The 17,342-nt window shown below is 51.0% G+C and overlaps 8 protein-coding genes across 8 annotated transcripts; 5 read left to right on the forward strand and 3 right to left on the reverse strand.

Moving 5' to 3' along the window:
- Positions 1–156: 156 nt before the first annotated feature.
- Positions 157–1,883, forward strand: AUEXF2481DRAFT_48802 (uncharacterized protein; the record flags this gene model as incomplete). Its single annotated transcript, XM_013483340.1, has 4 exons — positions 157–370; positions 567–886; positions 936–1,643; positions 1,698–1,883. 4 exons carry the CDS (start codon positions 157–159, stop codon positions 1,881–1,883), a joined length of 1,428 nt encoding a protein of 475 aa, XP_013338794.1.
- A 1,702-nt stretch (positions 1,884–3,585) lies between these two features.
- On the forward strand, positions 3,586–4,224 carry AUEXF2481DRAFT_34087 (uncharacterized protein; the record flags this gene model as incomplete). Its single annotated transcript, XM_013483323.1, has 1 exon — positions 3,586–4,224. One exon carries the CDS (start codon positions 3,586–3,588, stop codon positions 4,222–4,224), a length of 639 nt encoding a protein of 212 aa, XP_013338777.1.
- A 451-nt stretch (positions 4,225–4,675) lies between these two features.
- AUEXF2481DRAFT_71601 (uncharacterized protein) lies at positions 4,676–5,499 on the reverse strand (the record flags this gene model as incomplete). Its single annotated transcript, XM_013483347.1, has 3 exons — positions 4,676–5,047; positions 5,097–5,351; positions 5,410–5,499. The coding sequence occupies 3 exons, from the start codon at positions 5,497–5,499 to the stop codon at positions 4,676–4,678; spliced, it is 717 nt and encodes a 238-aa protein (XP_013338801.1).
- Positions 5,500–6,298: 799 nt separating this feature from the next.
- On the forward strand, positions 6,299–8,646 carry AUEXF2481DRAFT_34089 (uncharacterized protein; the record flags this gene model as incomplete). The annotated part of the gene is made up of 3 exons (XM_013483324.1): positions 6,299–7,562; positions 7,617–8,605; positions 8,641–8,646. 3 exons carry the CDS (start codon positions 6,299–6,301, stop codon positions 8,644–8,646), a joined length of 2,259 nt encoding a protein of 752 aa, XP_013338778.1.
- Positions 8,647–8,991: 345 nt separating this feature from the next.
- On the reverse strand, positions 8,992–9,609 carry AUEXF2481DRAFT_34090 (uncharacterized protein; the record flags this gene model as incomplete). The annotated part of the gene is made up of 1 exon (XM_013483325.1): positions 8,992–9,609. One exon carries the CDS (start codon positions 9,607–9,609, stop codon positions 8,992–8,994), a length of 618 nt encoding a protein of 205 aa, XP_013338779.1.
- Positions 9,610–9,849: 240 nt separating this feature from the next.
- AUEXF2481DRAFT_34091 (uncharacterized protein) lies at positions 9,850–10,911 on the forward strand (the record flags this gene model as incomplete). The annotated part of the gene is made up of 1 exon (XM_013483326.1): positions 9,850–10,911. One exon carries the CDS (start codon positions 9,850–9,852, stop codon positions 10,909–10,911), a length of 1,062 nt encoding a protein of 353 aa, XP_013338780.1.
- A 457-nt stretch (positions 10,912–11,368) lies between these two features.
- On the forward strand, positions 11,369–12,681 carry AUEXF2481DRAFT_48804 (uncharacterized protein; the record flags this gene model as incomplete). Its single annotated transcript, XM_013483341.1, has 4 exons — positions 11,369–11,408; positions 11,471–11,503; positions 11,563–12,326; positions 12,388–12,681. 4 exons carry the CDS (start codon positions 11,369–11,371, stop codon positions 12,679–12,681), a joined length of 1,131 nt encoding a protein of 376 aa, XP_013338795.1.
- Positions 12,682–12,827: 146 nt separating this feature from the next.
- On the reverse strand, positions 12,828–17,034 carry AUEXF2481DRAFT_84058 (uncharacterized protein). The gene is made up of 4 exons (XM_013483350.1): positions 16,617–17,034; positions 16,359–16,566; positions 14,350–16,309; positions 12,828–14,299 (listed from the first exon to the last, which is right to left on the reverse strand). The coding sequence occupies exons 1-4, from the start codon at positions 16,963–16,965 to the stop codon at positions 13,034–13,036; spliced, it is 3,783 nt and encodes a 1,260-aa protein (XP_013338804.1). The 5' UTR covers positions 16,966–17,034; the 3' UTR covers positions 12,828–13,033.
- Positions 17,035–17,342: the final 308 nt, after the last annotated feature.

Genomic DNA, 17,342 nt, shown 5'->3' on the forward strand with positions numbered 1-17,342 from the left:
TTCCTTCATTTCTCAGCGTTTCTCTCTTCTCTCTCCCTCACCTTTCCTAGAAATCAACTTCCCCGGCATCGTTTGCTGCAATTGTCCACATTCTACATTCCTAGGACCCTATCTGCCCCGCGATAACCCCACTATCAACAATTTATCTACCACATCATGGCACCCATCGCCATTCACACTTCGCCAAAAGACTCGCTCAACGCTGAGGCCGAGTCTTTCAAGCCTGTCGGAAACAAGCAGATTGATCCTTATCATTCAGCAACTTCTGCTACTGCTATCGCCGCCGAATCCGCATACGCTGCCCACAACTACCACCCCCTGCCTGTGGTCTTCTCGAGAGCACAGGGAGTTGATGTTTGGGATCCCGAAGGTAAGTTGATCGGAATTTGAATGGTAGCGCTCGCACGGCGCGCAGTAATGAAATTGGTCGCGGTCTTGGTCTGCGAGAGGGAGGTGCCTGCATTGTTCCTCCAGCAGGTTCGAACCACGCCGAATCACATCAGTGCATTGCGTCGCATGCCAGCCACCGACACATCACTAGAAGAAGACATGCTAACAGTACACAGGCAAGCACTACCTCGATTTCCTGTCCGCATACAGCGCCGTGAACCAAGGTCACTGCCACCCCGAACTCGTCAAGGCCCTTGTTGCCCAAGCCTCAAGACTCACACTCAGCTCTCGCGCGTTCTACAACGATGTCTTCCCGCGCTTTGCCGAGAAGGTCACTTCAATGTTGGGCTTCGAGATGGTCCTCCCTATGAACACTGGTGCCGAGGCTGTAGAGACTGCTGTCAAGATCGCACGCAAATGGGGTTACAAGGTCAAGGGCATTCCGGAGAATGAGGCATGGGTTTTCTCTGCACAGGAGAACTTCCACGGTAGAACAGTGAGTGCAAATGATGGCTCACCTCTGGGTATCGCTAACACATGTCCAGTTCGCTGCCATCACCATGTCCACCGACCCCGAGTCCAGAGATAACTACGGCCCTTACCTGCCCAACATCGGTTCTTCCAACCCCACCAACAACGAGCCCATCCGCTACAACAACGTCGCCGACCTCGAGAAGGTACTGGAGGAGCACGGCAAGAACACTGCCGCTTTCTTGGTTGAGCCCATCCAGGGTGAGGCTGGTATCGTCGTGCCGGACGAGGATTACCTCGTAAAGGTTCGCGAGCTTTGCGACAAGCACAACGTCCTTATGATCTGTGACGAGATTCAGACTGGTATCGCTCGTACTGGTAAGATGCTGTGCCACGAGTGGAGTGGTATCAAGCCTGACCTTGTTCTTCTCGGCAAGGCCATCAGTGGTGGCATGTACCCCGTCTCTGCTGTTCTTGGCAAGAAGGAGGTCATGCTCACCGTCGAGCCTGGAACTCACGGTAGCACTTACGGTGGTAATCCTCTGGGTTCTGCCATCGCTATCAGAGCGCTTGAGATTATCGAGGAAGAGAACATGGTTGAGCAAGCCCAGGTCTTTGGTGAACTGTTCAGACAAGGTCTTCGCGACATCCAGGCCAAGAACTCGATGATTTCCTTGATCCGTGGAAAGGGTCTGCTTAACGCCATCGTCATCGATGAGAGCAAGACCAACGGCCACAGCGCATGGGATCTCTGCATGTTGATGAAGGAGAAGGGTCTTTTGGTAAGAAAAGCTTCACTAATCGATTGATGAAACACCAGGCTAACGTTCCTGCAGGCCAAACCTACTCACCAGAACATCATCCGTCTGGCACCGCCGCTCGTTATCTCCAAGGAGCAAATCGAGACTTCTTTGAGAATTATCGGAGAGGCAGTTGACGAGTTGCCCAACTTGAAGGGCAAGAAGGAGGAGAAGATCCTCCCTCCCGGTGAGAAGAACGTGCATATCGGCGTCGATAACTGAACGTGGCCAAAGTCACTTCGACATCAAAAGAGTGCATCGTGTGCGTTGCACTGATTAACGTTTTCCGCCACGATGCAATCCGCCTTCAGCGTGCAGCATATTTTATCGATTTCTCCAGCGTTTCGAGTCAGGACTTTGCATGAACAATACCCCCCTCGAGAGACTGTATGCATGGGTGATCGCTTTACAGACACTTTCGTAGTTATTAGACAGCTTGCGCACCAAATTGTGCCACAGATAAGCTAAACGAATACACAATGTCACTCAATCTAGAAGAAGCGTGCGCCCATTCCAAGTTCGTGCGACGCACCACCTCTCCACGAATCTTCATACGAACGTTCAGAGCTTCACCGCGCGGTTCTACAGCTACACGCGCGGCAGAGTTTAGCAACACTACGAATTTTGGACAGCGCATCGTCGCAAGCCCGTGGAGACTACAAAAGCATGACGAATGTGCCTGGAAAAAGAAGGATTCGAGAAACCAGATCAACGTAGAATCCAGCGTGGGTGAGACAGCCGTCAAGTCAGGTTTCCTTGGATGTCTGTTAGGCTACCGACGAACCACAAGGACGTGTGACATATCGACGACGGCCCAGAAGCGGCGTGGCGGTGGCCTATCAGCAAACATGTAAACGTCGCTTGGATTGTGCCTTGTCATAGCGATAGCAAAAGACAGAGGGTTGTTTAAACCCGCCACGCCTCCACAACGTGTCTGAAGCACTTCTGGGCCAAAGGTTGAGAGAACGCCCAGCGCCGACCAGTCCACGCTAAGCTCCGCGGGAGTTCAAGAATGACCTTCCCCAGACCTCGATTAAGCGGGCCGATTCTAGGGTAAATTGATTGCAGGCTTATCGAAATGCGCTGAAACCGAATCGTTCGATGTGTTGTCTGATTGCGGCATGGAAATTTCGGCTTTGTTGAGGGGTTCCCTGTCAAGTCGAAAAGCATGATGAAGAATTCGTCAGCATGTCGTTATGACAGTGGCAGAAGTGTTTGCTCGATTAAACAGGATTTCTGGAACTTGGGACCGAGTCAGTGGAGGCGACTGCGACCAGGACTCAGGCTGGGGAGAGGCCGACCGTTGTTGGCGCAGAGAGATGTGCGGACCTTCAGGGGTAGCTGGGGTCTGGCCTCGCAAATCGACCAGAGCGGACGAGAGCCACACAAATTCGAGTCCAGCAGCACACATGGAGCTGACACGGGCTGGAAGGCTTGCAGCATGTTCAATAAAACCCGAGAAAAATTAATCTGAAGCGCTAGAGGCAATTGATGTTAGCTTGGGCAAAGCAAGTGGGCGTATTTGCGCGTAGGTCTTAGCCGTATCTAAACGACCGTGCTCAGAGTAGTCCGTCCTCCCTCCCCGTTGACTTCGCACCTCTTGTTCTTGAAGCAGCGTGACGCCTTTACCGTAGCGGCTTTTCTTGTCCACACCTCTTATACCTGCCGACTCCTCTTCTGCCTCATTGACTAGTCGTTTCCCCATTCGCCTTGCGTAACGTGCCTCAGTGTGTGCACTGCCCTACCACCACAGACACCATCGACCATCGACCATCGACCATCCACGATAACAACGACTCAAGAGCCGCCGCGTCTCCGCCTTTCTCGCCCGACCCCCTGATCTTCTTCCGACCACATCAACTAGAGATCCCATCGACCGTCGATATCAATATTCTTGACGACCATTGACCTTTCATCATCCACAATGGGCTCCTCCAACTACAACCACCTCGAAGATGAGGTGACCTTCGGCGCTACTGTCGACACTCCCACAAAGACCCAAAACCACCTCGCTCCCAATGTGTTCGACACTCCCAAGTCGCTCAGCCCGGTCGTCACTGTCGACGCACCGTCGGATGAACCTTTGACTCCTTTCTACGCCACACCTTCTGCCGACATCTCTCGCCAAACACTCCCTGCCGACCGTGTCAGCGAGACCGACCTCGAGTCTGCCCGCAAGGAGGGCTACTTCATCACATCCAACCCCGTCGGATCAGACCTCAACCTCCCATCAGAAATGGCTCCCGTCTCCGCCGTTCCTACTGGATCCAGATTGAGCTTTGATGGTCGCACCAAGGAATGCACAATGTGGCCTACAAAGCAGACTCTCCGCAACCAAGACAGAGCTGAGCGTGCTAAGCGCAGAGCAGCAAGAGCCTGCGGCTGCAGCAGTATCCACGCTTGGTGGGTCGGCACAGACAAGAGACAAAGACTGTGGTTCAAGTTCATCGTCGCTGCCTTCATCGTCGCCATCGCCTGCGGTCTTGGCATCGGTATCAGCAAAGCTGTCGGTGCCGGTGTCTTTGCTGGCAAGGGTCAGACCAAGCCCATTGCCAACGCATAAACCCCCCCCCACTGCTTTACGACACTGTCTCCTTTCTCCGGCGTTTTGCTTTTGGCAAAGTCTTGCTTCCGAGCGTTTTTCTGTTCATGCCGCTGATTCTGTCGCCTATTCTTTTTCATGTTTTCCTTTCTCTGTCGATGTTGATTACATTGTATTGCACCTGTGCCAGTGATGCATTGATGCGGCGTTAGTGGTTGGGGGCCTTGAGGGGCCATGGTATCGGTGTTTGGGGGGTCTTGTACAGGGAGCCTTATTGGGTATCCATGATCCTGAAACCAGAGTGGGTGTTTTGCTCAACACTAAGAATATGATCTTCTATCCGCTTCGATGCGGACTTTCTACACTACATTGTTGTCTTCGTTCAGTCGGCCTTTGATTGGTGAAAATGTGTGCCATGGTGTTGTACCTATTTGTCTACCTGTATTGTCGTGTGCAAGAAGCGGGAATCCTCTCAACTGGGCTTGTTCCTGATATCCTGGGCGTGCATGTTGACACGATTATAGGTCCACTTCAAGCAGAGAGTGCTGATTGTCATAACCACAGCACTGCCCGCAAAGAGACCGATTCTACCAGCAGTGTCCAAGACTTCAAAGATGGGGTAAGGGTACCATCCGTTGTGTTTGAAGCATTCCTCAACCCAGAACCAGTATGAGATAGCAATGCCACTACTAATACCTAGAGCCGGAAGGACAGAGACAGTGTAGGGTGGAGAGAAGAAGAGCAGATCCAAGATAAGTGCTATTGAAGGTGCAGCATGGAAGGAGAAGTCGGCACCAAATGGGATCCTAGGAGCCCACTCTGGAAGAACAAGACTTTCATCAATCTGATCTGTTAGTCAGCATGCTATAACACGTGTTATAAGCTCAACATACGCCTTTGAGACCCCAGTATAGGATACTAATCAATACTTCCATGGGAGCACTAGTCACCGAAAGTATGTTCTTGATCCTGAACAATCTAGTCGACAAGGTTAGGTCGGCAAGTAGACCAATGATGAAGGTCAATGTAGCAAGACTCAGACCGAGAATGGTCAGATGTTGAAAGTGTCGACCAAAAGAGTCATTGACTGGGTTCGGATTGGCTTCTAGCCAGTAGAATGAATATGCAAAACTGGAAAGACCCAGAATCTGTGTTTATGTCAATCATACTTCCTCTCGCTGGCTCTTCTTCCTCGATGATTCATACGTGAAGTGCAGCACTTGTGCCTCGAGAAGGAGATTCTAAACGCTGCTGTGGGTGACGCTGGAGGAAGTCTCGAACTGTTTTCGACGACATTGTTACAGATACATGTACTTGCAACAAGTCAAATTACTACAGACAGACAACAAGATAAAAGGAAAGAGAGTCTGCCAGCATGGGGCATGGTGACGTTCATATTAGTGAGCATCAAGGCTGTCCTAAACCCGCTTTTCCCGGCCACTCGGAACCAAGTCGACCCGAGCCAGCATCGAAACTTCTGTCATCTGTCAACCGGCAGGATTACAAACCGATCGAGTATGAGCAAGGCATCGATGTTGTCTATGCAGCTCTACTTGGTGGCTTTTGGACTGCGACGACTGGGTTATGAGAGCGAGTTGGATTTGTGCATGTGAGGTTCCTTGGATTCGATTGGGTGGACCTTGGATCAACCTCCCCGCCATGCTTTTTTCTGAAGCTTGGTCGACCATATTCGACCTGCAGCCTTCCAAACCTCGATGGACAGACACAAGCTCGCTGAAGAGTCAATCTAGTTCTGTATATAGAGCAAAGTGGTGCATGGGACAGACGTCTAACATGTTAGGGAAATCATGTTCGCAAGAGGCAACCTTGGCCGTTTCTTATCTCGGGTCCATCGGTTCATTGATAAGAAGCCTAATCCAGGGCAGGTCGCCGAGGTGCATTTTCTCGTGCAGGCCAGTCAATCGAGCGCTATTTTCTGCGTCCCTTGATGATATTGCTTCCAGAGATTGCTACAGGAGAAGCATAACATATTTTTGTCGCTGAGCATATCGTCAAATCTGGGTAATTGCTGGCCTTAGGATGTATACAATACCTCGTTGAAAGAAAGCACGCCGAGCCCGCGAAACAGCTCATCATGCCACCTCGGAGCAACTCATCATCAGCTGCAGCCAACGGACCCAAGAAGCGTTCTCGTACAGGATGTCATGGATGTAAGAACAGAAAAGTCAAATGTGACGAGGCAAAGCCACGATGCACCAATTGTGTAAAACAGAATGAAGAGTGTGATTACTCCCTGAAGCTACAATGGGGAGGTCGCAGCAAGAAAGAGCAAAATGCATATTCCGCAATGTCGGACGCAGCATCTGGTTTCTCTACCATCAGTTTTGCTACACCTAGTGCTCCGCCGACTGCGGCTCCTTCACCTTCAGCTCAAATGCTACCGATGGTGGAGCTTCAGAATACCACACAAGAGACTTTGTTCAGAGAGAGCGGTAGCAGTACCAATGCTCAAGCAGTACCATCTGATCATAACTCTGGATACAACCCTGGTATGGGTGCAAGTCGGCCATCAGCTTATCCGGAGCCCACCGGCTCTTACTCCTCTTTACCCCAATTTGCTTTGCCGAATCCATATCCCATGAATCCTCCAACAACAGGACAATACTATCGAAGTCCGAGTCTTACTCGCCCACCTTCGCCTTACGAGTTCGGATGGTCGAACGAAGATAGGACCAAAAGGGCTAGACTCGATTCTGGCGACGGCCCGCCACGAAGCCTTCCACCTCTTTTTGCTCGACAAGGACTGCCTGAGCCACATGGCTCACCTTTCTCACCTTATGATCAAGCATCTCCTGGGGCAACTGCGTATCAGTCTGCACCGTCGCCTCTTACTCCTGGCCCATCAAGTGCTCATCCGTCACCAGGACTGAGAAGACTTTCCGTAAACTATCTGCTCTCAGGACCAGCTGGAGATCATGCAAGTCCACGATCATCGTACGATCGCTTTGGTGGCTATCGAAGGATTGAGGATGGTTGCACAATCTATGGTTATGACCATGGGCTGCCCGATCTGGACATACCCAGAAACGACGACAATGGAGCCATCAACCCACAAACACCTGCAGCATCGATGGCATCGCCTAGTACACTTTCTGACATTGCATGGTCACCATCACAACTCTTCGAGTCACCAGTCGAGAAGCCTGCGTTTGAGAAAGGCGGTTACTATGCTCGCCCTGTGCCAATAAGGATACCTTTGGAGCTTGAGCCTTTGCCTGCGCAACTCTCGGAAAGTCCTATGAATTTGATCTACTTTCACCATTTCTTGAACCATACTGCTCGCATTTTGGTACCTCACGACTGCCCCGATAATCCATTAAAGACCACTCTCCCACGCAGTACGTAATTGATAACATCAAAGCATTCAACGCGATTGTTAACGTAACCTCTAGTTGCTGTACGGAACGCAAATTTACTAAATCTACTCCTCGCATATTCAGCATCCCACAGAGCACGCCTCCTCTCCCACCCCGAACCAGCCAACCGCGTCGCAACATGGCTCCGCGATGTATTTCCCGACCTACGGCGCTCACTTTCCTCCAACGAACCAGTCTCCAACGCCACCTTGACCACAGCAATCATGCTAGCCTCCCGCGAATGCATAAACCCAAACAGTCTAGACGTCTCCATACCCTGGCAAACCCATCTTGAAATCGCACGACAAATCATCATTTCTCGTGGTGGACTAAAAGATCAAGGCGATACTGGGGACTCGTTTGTCAACTTTCTGGCCAGATGGTTTGCGTATCTTGATGTTATTGGGTCGCTTTCTGGACATAGGAATCAGGCGCCACTGGATGATGAATACATGTCTTTTGATGCTGGGAATCAGTCAGACGCGTATGGATTTACGATTGACTGTTTCTTTGGCTTTACGAATTGTTGCATCAGTTTGTTGGCGAGGGTGGCGAGATTGGCGAGGCAGTGTGGTGCTCAGAGGATTGACGGGCAAGGTAGTATCGACGCGAATTGGACAGCATCGAAGGAAGTACTTCAAGAAGCGGAGGGGTTGAAGAGAGAGTTGTCGCATAGTAGGCATCATGTCCAAAGAGGATGTCGACATAGCAGAGACGAAGACGAACAAACCAGCGAGAGAACGAGATTGGAGTTGCAAGAGATGGTATCGGTGAATGAGTCCTTCCATCTTGCTGGTTTGATCCATCTGCACCGCCGTGTGTTTGGCAAGGCATCAACGGATCCTGAGGTTCAAGATTCTGTCAAGCTTGTTCTTCAGGCACTGAAGGGAGTTCGAAGAGGAGGTACGGCAGAGTCAAGTTTGCTGTTTCCGATGTTCACCGCTGGATGCGAAGCTCAAGACGTTGAGGACAGAGATGTGATCTTGGAGAGATTGAAGTTGGTAGAGGGTCTTGGAATGACTTATGTGAGTATCTTCTCGGTTGTTTGACCAACATCCAGGGCTAATATTGGTTAGGTACGCAACGCACGACACCTCATGGAAAAGTCATGGGACACGGGAAAATCTTGGGAAGTACTGGTTGCAGGCGAATTTCTGGGATAGAAAAGAGTACAACTGTTGGCAACGACGGCCATCTCTCTGGGTACATGATGTGACGGATTCGTGCTCAGCGTCCGAAAAGTGATTTTTGACAGAAGGATATGGATGATGATAAGATGACAAGACTTTTTGATGAGTTGAACGACATGCAGAGAAACCTGGCGCAAAAGGGTGATTTGGTGCCAAAAGCCGAACCGTAAAAACGCCATCGCTGTGCAAATCCGAGAGGAGCAATCGAAGAATGAGAGAAATCATGACTTGTTGGGGGCGTTTCTGCGCTCGTTGGCACGCTCCCTCCTCTCGTTGCGCTTGACACGCTCGACTCTCTCCTCTCTTCTCTCCTTCCTGGCATCGTGCTCGCCACCGTCCTTTCTCGTCTTCTTCTCGTCGACCTCGACCAGCCAGTCGTTCTCGCCATTCTTGTTCTTGCCCTTGTAACCGTACTTGGGCAGCCATTCGCCAGAGGCTTGGTCGTAGACGAGCTTGCCATCGCGCTTCTTGTCCTTGATACCCTTCTTCTTTGCAAACTCTTGCCACTTGGTCATGGGCTTCTCCTCGGGGACGGGCTTCTCGCGGGGCATGGGGGTGGTGGGTGTGGGTAGGCCGAGGGTGACGCTGGTGCTGTCGTCTGATTTTGTGATGGGGCATGTGGAGAGGAGTTGGTTGATCAGGGCTTGTGCGCAGTCGCGGGCGGCATCCTTGATGTCGGACTCTGAGATGGTGCTGACGGGTGGCAGAGGGTTGGTGTCGTTGCAGAGAAGGTTGCCCAAATCGAAAGTGTAGGGAATGGGCTTGCTGACCGTGACGGGAAGGCGGGGCTTTGAGCCGGCGGCGACCTCGGTGTCGATTTGCATTTCGTCGATGCTCATTTTGGCGTATGTGAGGAGTGTGTTGTGGTGTTGTGATGAGATGATAAAAAAGTCTTGCTCGCTCTTCTGCACGCAAGTTTGCGGCGAGAATCCACGATAAGCCAGTCGGCGATTAGATCGAGCACTCCTTATCGCTATCAGATCTTGCGACCCTGGACGCTTGGGCGGCAAGTGGGGCGCTGGACAAATAAACAAGAGGTGCGAAACACGAGGCGCTCTCTCACTCATCACAACCGTACCATGTCGTTCTTCTCGGGCTTTTACACTCGTCTGTCCGGCTCTTTCACGAAGCCGTCTGAGGCTGAAGGCGACGATATCACTGTCGCTCACGTGCCTCAGCCAGACTCGGTGGGCGAGAACGATGCATCAAGCCGCACTTTATCTTCCGACGACGACCAAGGGGACGTCGACACTCCCGAGAAGACTCATATCTCATCACGATCACATGTACCGCCGACACCATCTTTCGCGCCTCCAGCCACTCCGTTTGCAGGACAGTCTTCGCCCATAGTCAACCGAGCAGCAGCAGAACAACTCATGCGCGAGGCCGGCGCTTCTGCTCCAACTCCCGCTCTCAAGGCCACACCCTTCTTCGGCGTCTTCGCTCCCCCTCAGACGCCTGCTGCGCGCAATCTGTCTCCTGTCAGAGCACAGGCCGCCGAAGAGCAGCTTAAGCGGGAGATGCTAGGAGATGTGCCCGAAACACCTGCTACTGTTCAGCCCGGAACAAGAGCTACTCCCATGACACAATACAAGACTCCCGCCATGTCGCACTCCACTCCAACCGACTTCTCTACAGGACAGTCTGCTGCAATAGACGCTTTCCAGACTCCCTCGATCGCGCCCGCCAGGCGCCAACGTCAAACCCAGTCGCCAATCCATGAAGAGTCGGAGATTCTCATTGCACATGTTGAGCACGAGCCACAGTCTTCCGCAACGCCTGAAGTTGAGCAAGAGGAGGATGCGGCAGAGGAATCAGAGGCTTCGGCAGCATCATCACCTCACGCGATTGTTGATGTGGATGTGTCTTCGGCAGATGAGAAGGATACTTCCACTACTTCGATCGAGTCCAGCGATTCGGAGAAGGCCCGCACAATCGTCATTACCACAAACAAAGGTCGTAGAAACCAACGACGCACCACCCAACGCCTCACATGGCGAAGCCTCGATGACAGGAAATCAAGAGTGCAAAAGGCAACAAGGCCAGGAGTGGGTAGAAGTGTCAGCGGCAGAGAAGAGCTTTTGAACAGAGCCCGCAAGCGTTTCTATCATCGCAAGGGGGATACGACTAAACTTTTCTGATTTTTTTGCAACACAACATGAGCATGAAGCTTGCAACACGTGCATGAAGCATTTTGGGCATTCTGGCGGGGTTTACTTGGAGCGACGCATATCTCTGGCTTATGATACCCTTTATGGCTGTGGGCTTTTGGGGTCGATACCAACATTTTGTTTCCTTTGTTCATAGAGGAGTTTTTTATCTCCTTTGCATAGTCCCCTCTTATAGAGAGCCAATTTCGTGTTCTACAGACATTACATGTCATTGTTGATGAGAACAAGCTATATTGTTGCACGGAATAGCGATCGAAGCAGTTAAGCTCTGTGAACGATACCCTGGTGGACACGGACGAATGCGTCACGCCCCGCGCCCTACGCCAAACACTTTTCGGTATCGCAATCGACAACTCACTCCTTCTTCTTTCCAACTTCAGTTGACTTGATCGTTCTTTCTGTCTGGCAATTAAAAGTATCCGAAACAATGGCTGCATCGTTCCCTCCCCCTCCCGTCAACACCATTGGTACGCTCTTCCGACCACCTCCGACCTCGAGAGCCCCACCATAGCTAACAAGCATTCTACAGACTGGGACAACATTGGCTTCCAAGTCCGTGAAGGTATGCATTTTTCATCCTCACTCACGCACTCTGCATCTTCTGACACTCCGTCTCACCAGTAAACGGCCACATCGAATCCACCTACTCCAAAAAGACGGGCCAATGGACCTCCCCCAAATTCGTCACCTCCCCTTACCTCCGTATCCACGGCATGGCTCCCGGTCTCAACTACGGACAACAATGCTACGAAGGCCTCAAAGCCTTCCGCACCCCCGACGATGCCGCTATCACCATCTTCCGCCCCTCGATGAACGCAAAGCGTATGCAACACTCGGCATCGTTTGTCTCCATGCCCGAAGTCCCCGTTGAGCATTTCGAGCATTGTGTCAAAGCTGCAGTGGCATTGAACGCCGAATACGTGCCTCCTGCTAGAACAGGTGCTGCCATGTATATCCGCCCTTTGCTGTTTGGAAGTTCTGCGCAATTGGGTCTGAGTCCGCCTGAAGAGTACATGTTTGTGGTTTGGGTCTTGCCCGTCGGTGTGTACCATGGTGTTCACTCTGTCCCTGCCCTCATCCTTGAGGACTTTGATCGTGCAGCCCCTCATGGTACTGGCAGTGCCAAGGTCGGTGGAAACTATGCGCCTGTGTTGAGATTCAGTGAAAGAGCTAGGAATGATGGTTATGGTATTACACTGCACTTGGACTCGAGGACGAGGACGGAGATTGACGAGTTTAGCACTTCTGCTTTCTTGGGTGTCAAGAAGGATGGGGAGAAGACCACACTCGTTGTGCCGGATAGTAAGAATGTCATTGAGAGCGTGACGGCGGATAGTGTGTGTGAGATTGCACGCAGTTTTGGCTGGACTGTTGAAAAGAGAGCTGTAAGTTTTTTGCCTTTTCTCCTCCTTCTCAAATCTACACGACTAACTCGCGTCCACACAGATCAACTACGACGAACTCAAATCCTTTGATGAAGTCTTTGCGGCCGGTACAGCAGCCGCCCTCGTACCCATCAAGAGCATCACGATGAAGTCCCGCAACGACACCTTCACCTACCTCGACTCTGACGAGCCTGGTCCTGCTTGCCTGAAATTCCTCGATCATCTCAAGGGTATCCAGACTGGACGTTACGAGGACAAGTTTGGCTGGAATGTCAAGGTTGAGCAGGTCAAGAGGGAGGGGTATGGGGCGGAGGATGAGACTAAAGGGGGCAATGTTGATATGATTAATGCTTGATTAAATTGAGAGGTCTTGCTTGGTTCAAGACGGGAGATGGGAGAAGGCATAGCATGTCTGGATTAGGAGATATATGTATGTCACGCCACGGTGCTAGAATATGAAACACGTGTGTAACTATCTGAAGAAACATCACCGACCATGATCTGCAGTGATGATCCTTGTCGACTACGCCTCTCTGTGCCCTGTCTCAATCTAGGCGATAATCAGGTATGCATGTTCACTTCCCATTGCTGCTCAGCACCACCATGCGAGTATATCTGCCATGAGTTACGTGGTTGCGCATAAGAGCATTCAAGTACCATCTCATGCACGGTCTCAACAATACAGGAGGTGTTTCAATTAAGCTTGTCTAGCTAGGTAGGAGAGTGTTTGAGCATATCACCTCCAGTCTCACTCTTCCTCGATTAGGCCTCAATGGCTGCCATCCAGACATACCACCCTCATCCTCATCGTCCAATAAATTCCTCTGCGCCCCTCCAGTACCCCTCCTAGGAGGCAACGCGGGCCCTTTGTCACTCTGACCAGCCTGACCAGACTGTCTAGACCAGGTCTCAATCCTCTTATCACTTTGTCCAGCTTGTCGGCTCCAACCCTCAATCCCCTTGTTATTAACCTCTCCAGTCCCTGTCCTCCTAGGTGGTGGAAGCATAGGCATAGAAGTGCTTTTTCCCACTCCTGCACTACTGCTAGGAGATTGAGGTAATGTGTTTACTCTCTTTGGGAGTTTTGGTGCAAAGTCGTCGCGTGTGGCTGTGGGACTTTCTGAGCGTAGGTTTGATGGTTTCTTGGGGATTTGTGGTGGAGCGGGTTTACGGGTGATTTTCTGATCGAGAGACGATGGACGAGGTGGGAGTGGCGGTTCATCGATTGAATCGTCCAGGAGACTTCTTTGAGAATGTGAAGAGCGAGTGCTGGGTGCTGGAGATTGCTGATGTGCTGGCCAGACGGGAGGGAGTTTTCGGTTTGTGGTTGTGGCTCTTCTGTTCAGATTCTCGGTGGATGTTGTGGCTGAGGAATTTCGCTCACGGATGGAGAGGTTGCGTGGTGGAGGTAGGTTTGGTCGAGGTACCTTGACCCAGTCGGGTTCTGATGTTGCGCTGAATGGATTGGGAGGTCTTTCTGTGTTGCGGACGTATCCATCACCTGGTGCTTTGACTTGTGAGCGGGCTGGTATACCGCCGTCTAGCCACCATTTGCGCTTATCGGAGCTGGCTGGAGGAAGACCGGGCTCGATTGACTCATAGCCGAGCAAATCGTCGTCATCAGTGTCTTCAGCTCTGGTGTTGGCAGTATGACCACCAACGGCCGCACGTCTCTGCTTGTAAAGCCCTTCACTGATTTGTTGTTTCTTCTTCTCATCGATAACGGTGATGGTACATTGGAAAGTGGCATAAACAGGTCTGTGGTCTGAGAACTTCAAGGGTGCAGTGTCATAGTGGATCTGACGGAGATTGTGGCCCTTGGTCAGGACACGATCGCACCATGCAGGAATTCGAGCCTTGTCGCTAGTATCGTAGTCATCGGTACCGACATCGTATTTATACGTTGGTAGGAAGGTGATCAACGCCTCGTTGTAATACGGGAATGTCTTGCCGTGGACCATTTGAAGATTGAGCTGTATTCGATCAGTACGGAATGGTCGATTTTGCGAGAAACACAACTTACCTGATCGTTCTCATACAACTTCTCGAGATCGCCCATCTTGACCAGCTGCCTCGTCTTTTCATTCGACATACCAATGCGGTAGTTGAAGTCGCCAAGCCAAATGATGGTATCATGGTCTTCGATCGATCTGTTTCTCTGGAATCGTAATCCATGACTGATAGTCCGGTAATCTTGGTTGCGCTCCTCGTAATTGGCGAAGCCTGCAGCCAAATGTGCAGTGACCAAGCAGATCGAAGTGTTTGCATATTCCAAACGAATGGCCACGGCACCTTTGTTTCCTGCCATGCCAGACATACCTGTCTTCTTCAAGGCACCTTCAACGTTTTTGATGTGTGGTAGGATACTTGCCTTGACAAAGACGGATAGGGAGGCACCCACTAATTGTCCACCTCTCAACATGACATACTCTTCCGACCCCAGAGTCTGAGCATGGTCGTTCAGAGTCGCTTTCACTGCGTCCTCCCACGCCTGTCTTCTGTGTGGATCTGTAGACATGATCTGTTGAGGACTGAGATCGACAATCTCTTGGAAGCCAACAGCCACAATCTCGGGCTGTCTTTGCGACATATCGACTGGAGGGCAAAGCCATGGAGAGAGGTCCTCAGACAGACCTCTAGTCTTGCCATTGAGGTTGAATGTGCCAACATAGATGTTGATGCTATCATATGCCGAGTATTCATTTGTCTTCTTTGCGAGCTCTGCAGAAACCCAGTCGTTGATTGGATCGAATAAGTGGACGGGAACTTGATCTATCAGACGACCTAAGAGCATGTCGATCACATTCTGCCTTCCCTTATCCTCGAAGTTGTTGATGTACAAGCGTGTCGCGCTCTTTCGGAAGTCTGCAAACGCACCTGCAAGAGATGATTTTCCGTGTCTGGTGAATGACGACTTCAAGGCTCCAGTACCTGCGTAAATACGCGATAGTGCATCACCATTATCAGCCCAAAGAGTGCCATGACGGACCCAAAAGTCGTTGGTCGCCCCCCTCTCGGCTCGTTGATTCAAGAACTCTTGGATGGCCATTTGACTGATGAGTGTCTGGATGAGGTTTGTTCTATCCAAGCAGTCGAGACAATTCGTGCGGAACACGCCCTCTTGCTGTAATATGCTCATATTCCTTCGAATGTGTGATTGTGGGCGACCGTTGGCGTTCTTCGGTTGGTCATCTACCTCTTCTGATAGGAAGTAGGCAAAGTTCTCAATCGAGTCTTGCACATATCGCTTGATGCCCTTTGCGGCCTCATATCCGAGTGCTCGAGTCTCTGCGTGGAAGTCGTAATCAGTTTCCTTGATGAGCTCATGTTCTTCCGCTTCCTTTTCCCCAGGCTCACCCGAAGGTAGGTTCAAAGGACTGTTGCGAACATGATATTGATATCTCCGGCTCAACTCGAGTTCACCGGGTTTCTCGTTACTGAGCAGATTGACTACGTGTATGTTACCATAGTTGATCTCCAGGTCAGACATGTGCTTGTCGAATGCAGGCTGGGATGCTTCTGCCGATCGTGTAAGCTGGATCTTTTGCTGTCCAGGTGTGAATCCCGCCGCTTGCTCCCAGAATAGAGGTATGCTGCCTCGCACTTGCACGTAAGAGAAACTGGTATTACCAGGTGTAGAGAATATGACTTCTGTCTCGACAAAGTTTGCGACGTTGCCATCGTCATCAATACCTCGAGCATTGAATCGTGTACCTGCCCTGCGACAAGAAAGGCGAGACAGTAGCGTTAAGGTAGAAGGGAAGCCAGAGGTGGTTTGACTGATAGGTGAAGAAGCGGGAGGAACTGTTACGGTCATAGCAAACCCACGTATCGCAGAGGTCAAGATACGAGAAGCGTCCAACTCTCTTCTCTCATGCTCTGAGAGTCTAGAACGAAAGCTGACCAATGGTTGAATCATATACGAGTTCCAGAGAAAGCCAGCGTCAAGACTGTCAATTGCCACTGTTGCAGATAAAGAAGATCTGATTTGATTTAGTCTGCTGTCATCACCAAGAATTTGGGTAATGTTACCTGTCTTGGAGTCGCCTCGTGAGATCAAAATCAGCACTGTAATAGAAACTGCCACCGCTGAGCAGCTTCTTCATAGCCGCACAAGGATGCTCCAGAGTAGTATCCCTGGCATGATAGTGGTCGAATCCATCCTCCTCGATGTCATCTGTCGAGAAGTTGTTGAGACGATCTGGTACAAGATAGTCGTAATCGGACTTGTTTATGCAGTCTGTGGCCCATGAGCAATTGCAAGGCCAAACGCAGCCCGAAACAACTCACGAAATTCAACAGAGGTAATCTTCAAGACGTTTTCACCATTCCGTACGGTAGCCGCTCTTTGTGCTCCGTTGACAACGCAAAGAAAGATGTCACCATTGACGGTTATCAAGCCGAGAGTTCCGAAGACCGCAAGAGAAGTCAAGGAGCGAAAATCAGTCGTGTCAGTATCAGCAGTTCTACCGAATTCGACCATACATCGTGGTTGTAGAGTTGCACCTTGCGTGGAGTTGACGGAAAGCGAAGAGGCGCCAGCGGTGGAGGCACTATGGCGAAAGGTTAAGATATGGTCATCAGTAGCTAATGCGACAGCGCGGTGAGGGTGGTCCCTCAACAACACACGGATTGTCATGCCGCATGCTTTGCGCTCAAAAGAATTTCAATAACAGTCGACGGTGATATTATCGTAGGTAGGTGGACATGTTAAAAGCGGGAGATGAAGCAACAACCGCTTCCGAACGTCCTGTCAGGTTGGGCAGTGATTGCGGGTGACGCCGAGTAAAGAACGTGACTAGAGACAATATGTACAAATGTTTACAAATTGTGATCTACTCAATGCTGACGCATGTGGTTCGGACGAATGACAGACGTTCTGCTTGGAATTTGGGAGGCAAGCGGTTTTGGTGGTCGGAAAGGTGTCAAGCTCCAAGCGGCAAGACTGCACAAAGACGAACCAAGAGTGGCAACACGATTGATTGCAGTGCATCTAGTGGTAGTTCGGTGAATTGG

This window comes from Aureobasidium subglaciale (assembly GCF_000721755.1).
Source record: "Aureobasidium subglaciale EXF-2481 unplaced genomic scaffold scaffold_45, whole genome shotgun sequence".
NCBI classification, from domain to species: Eukaryota; Fungi; Ascomycota; class Dothideomycetes; order Dothideales; family Saccotheciaceae; genus Aureobasidium; species Aureobasidium subglaciale.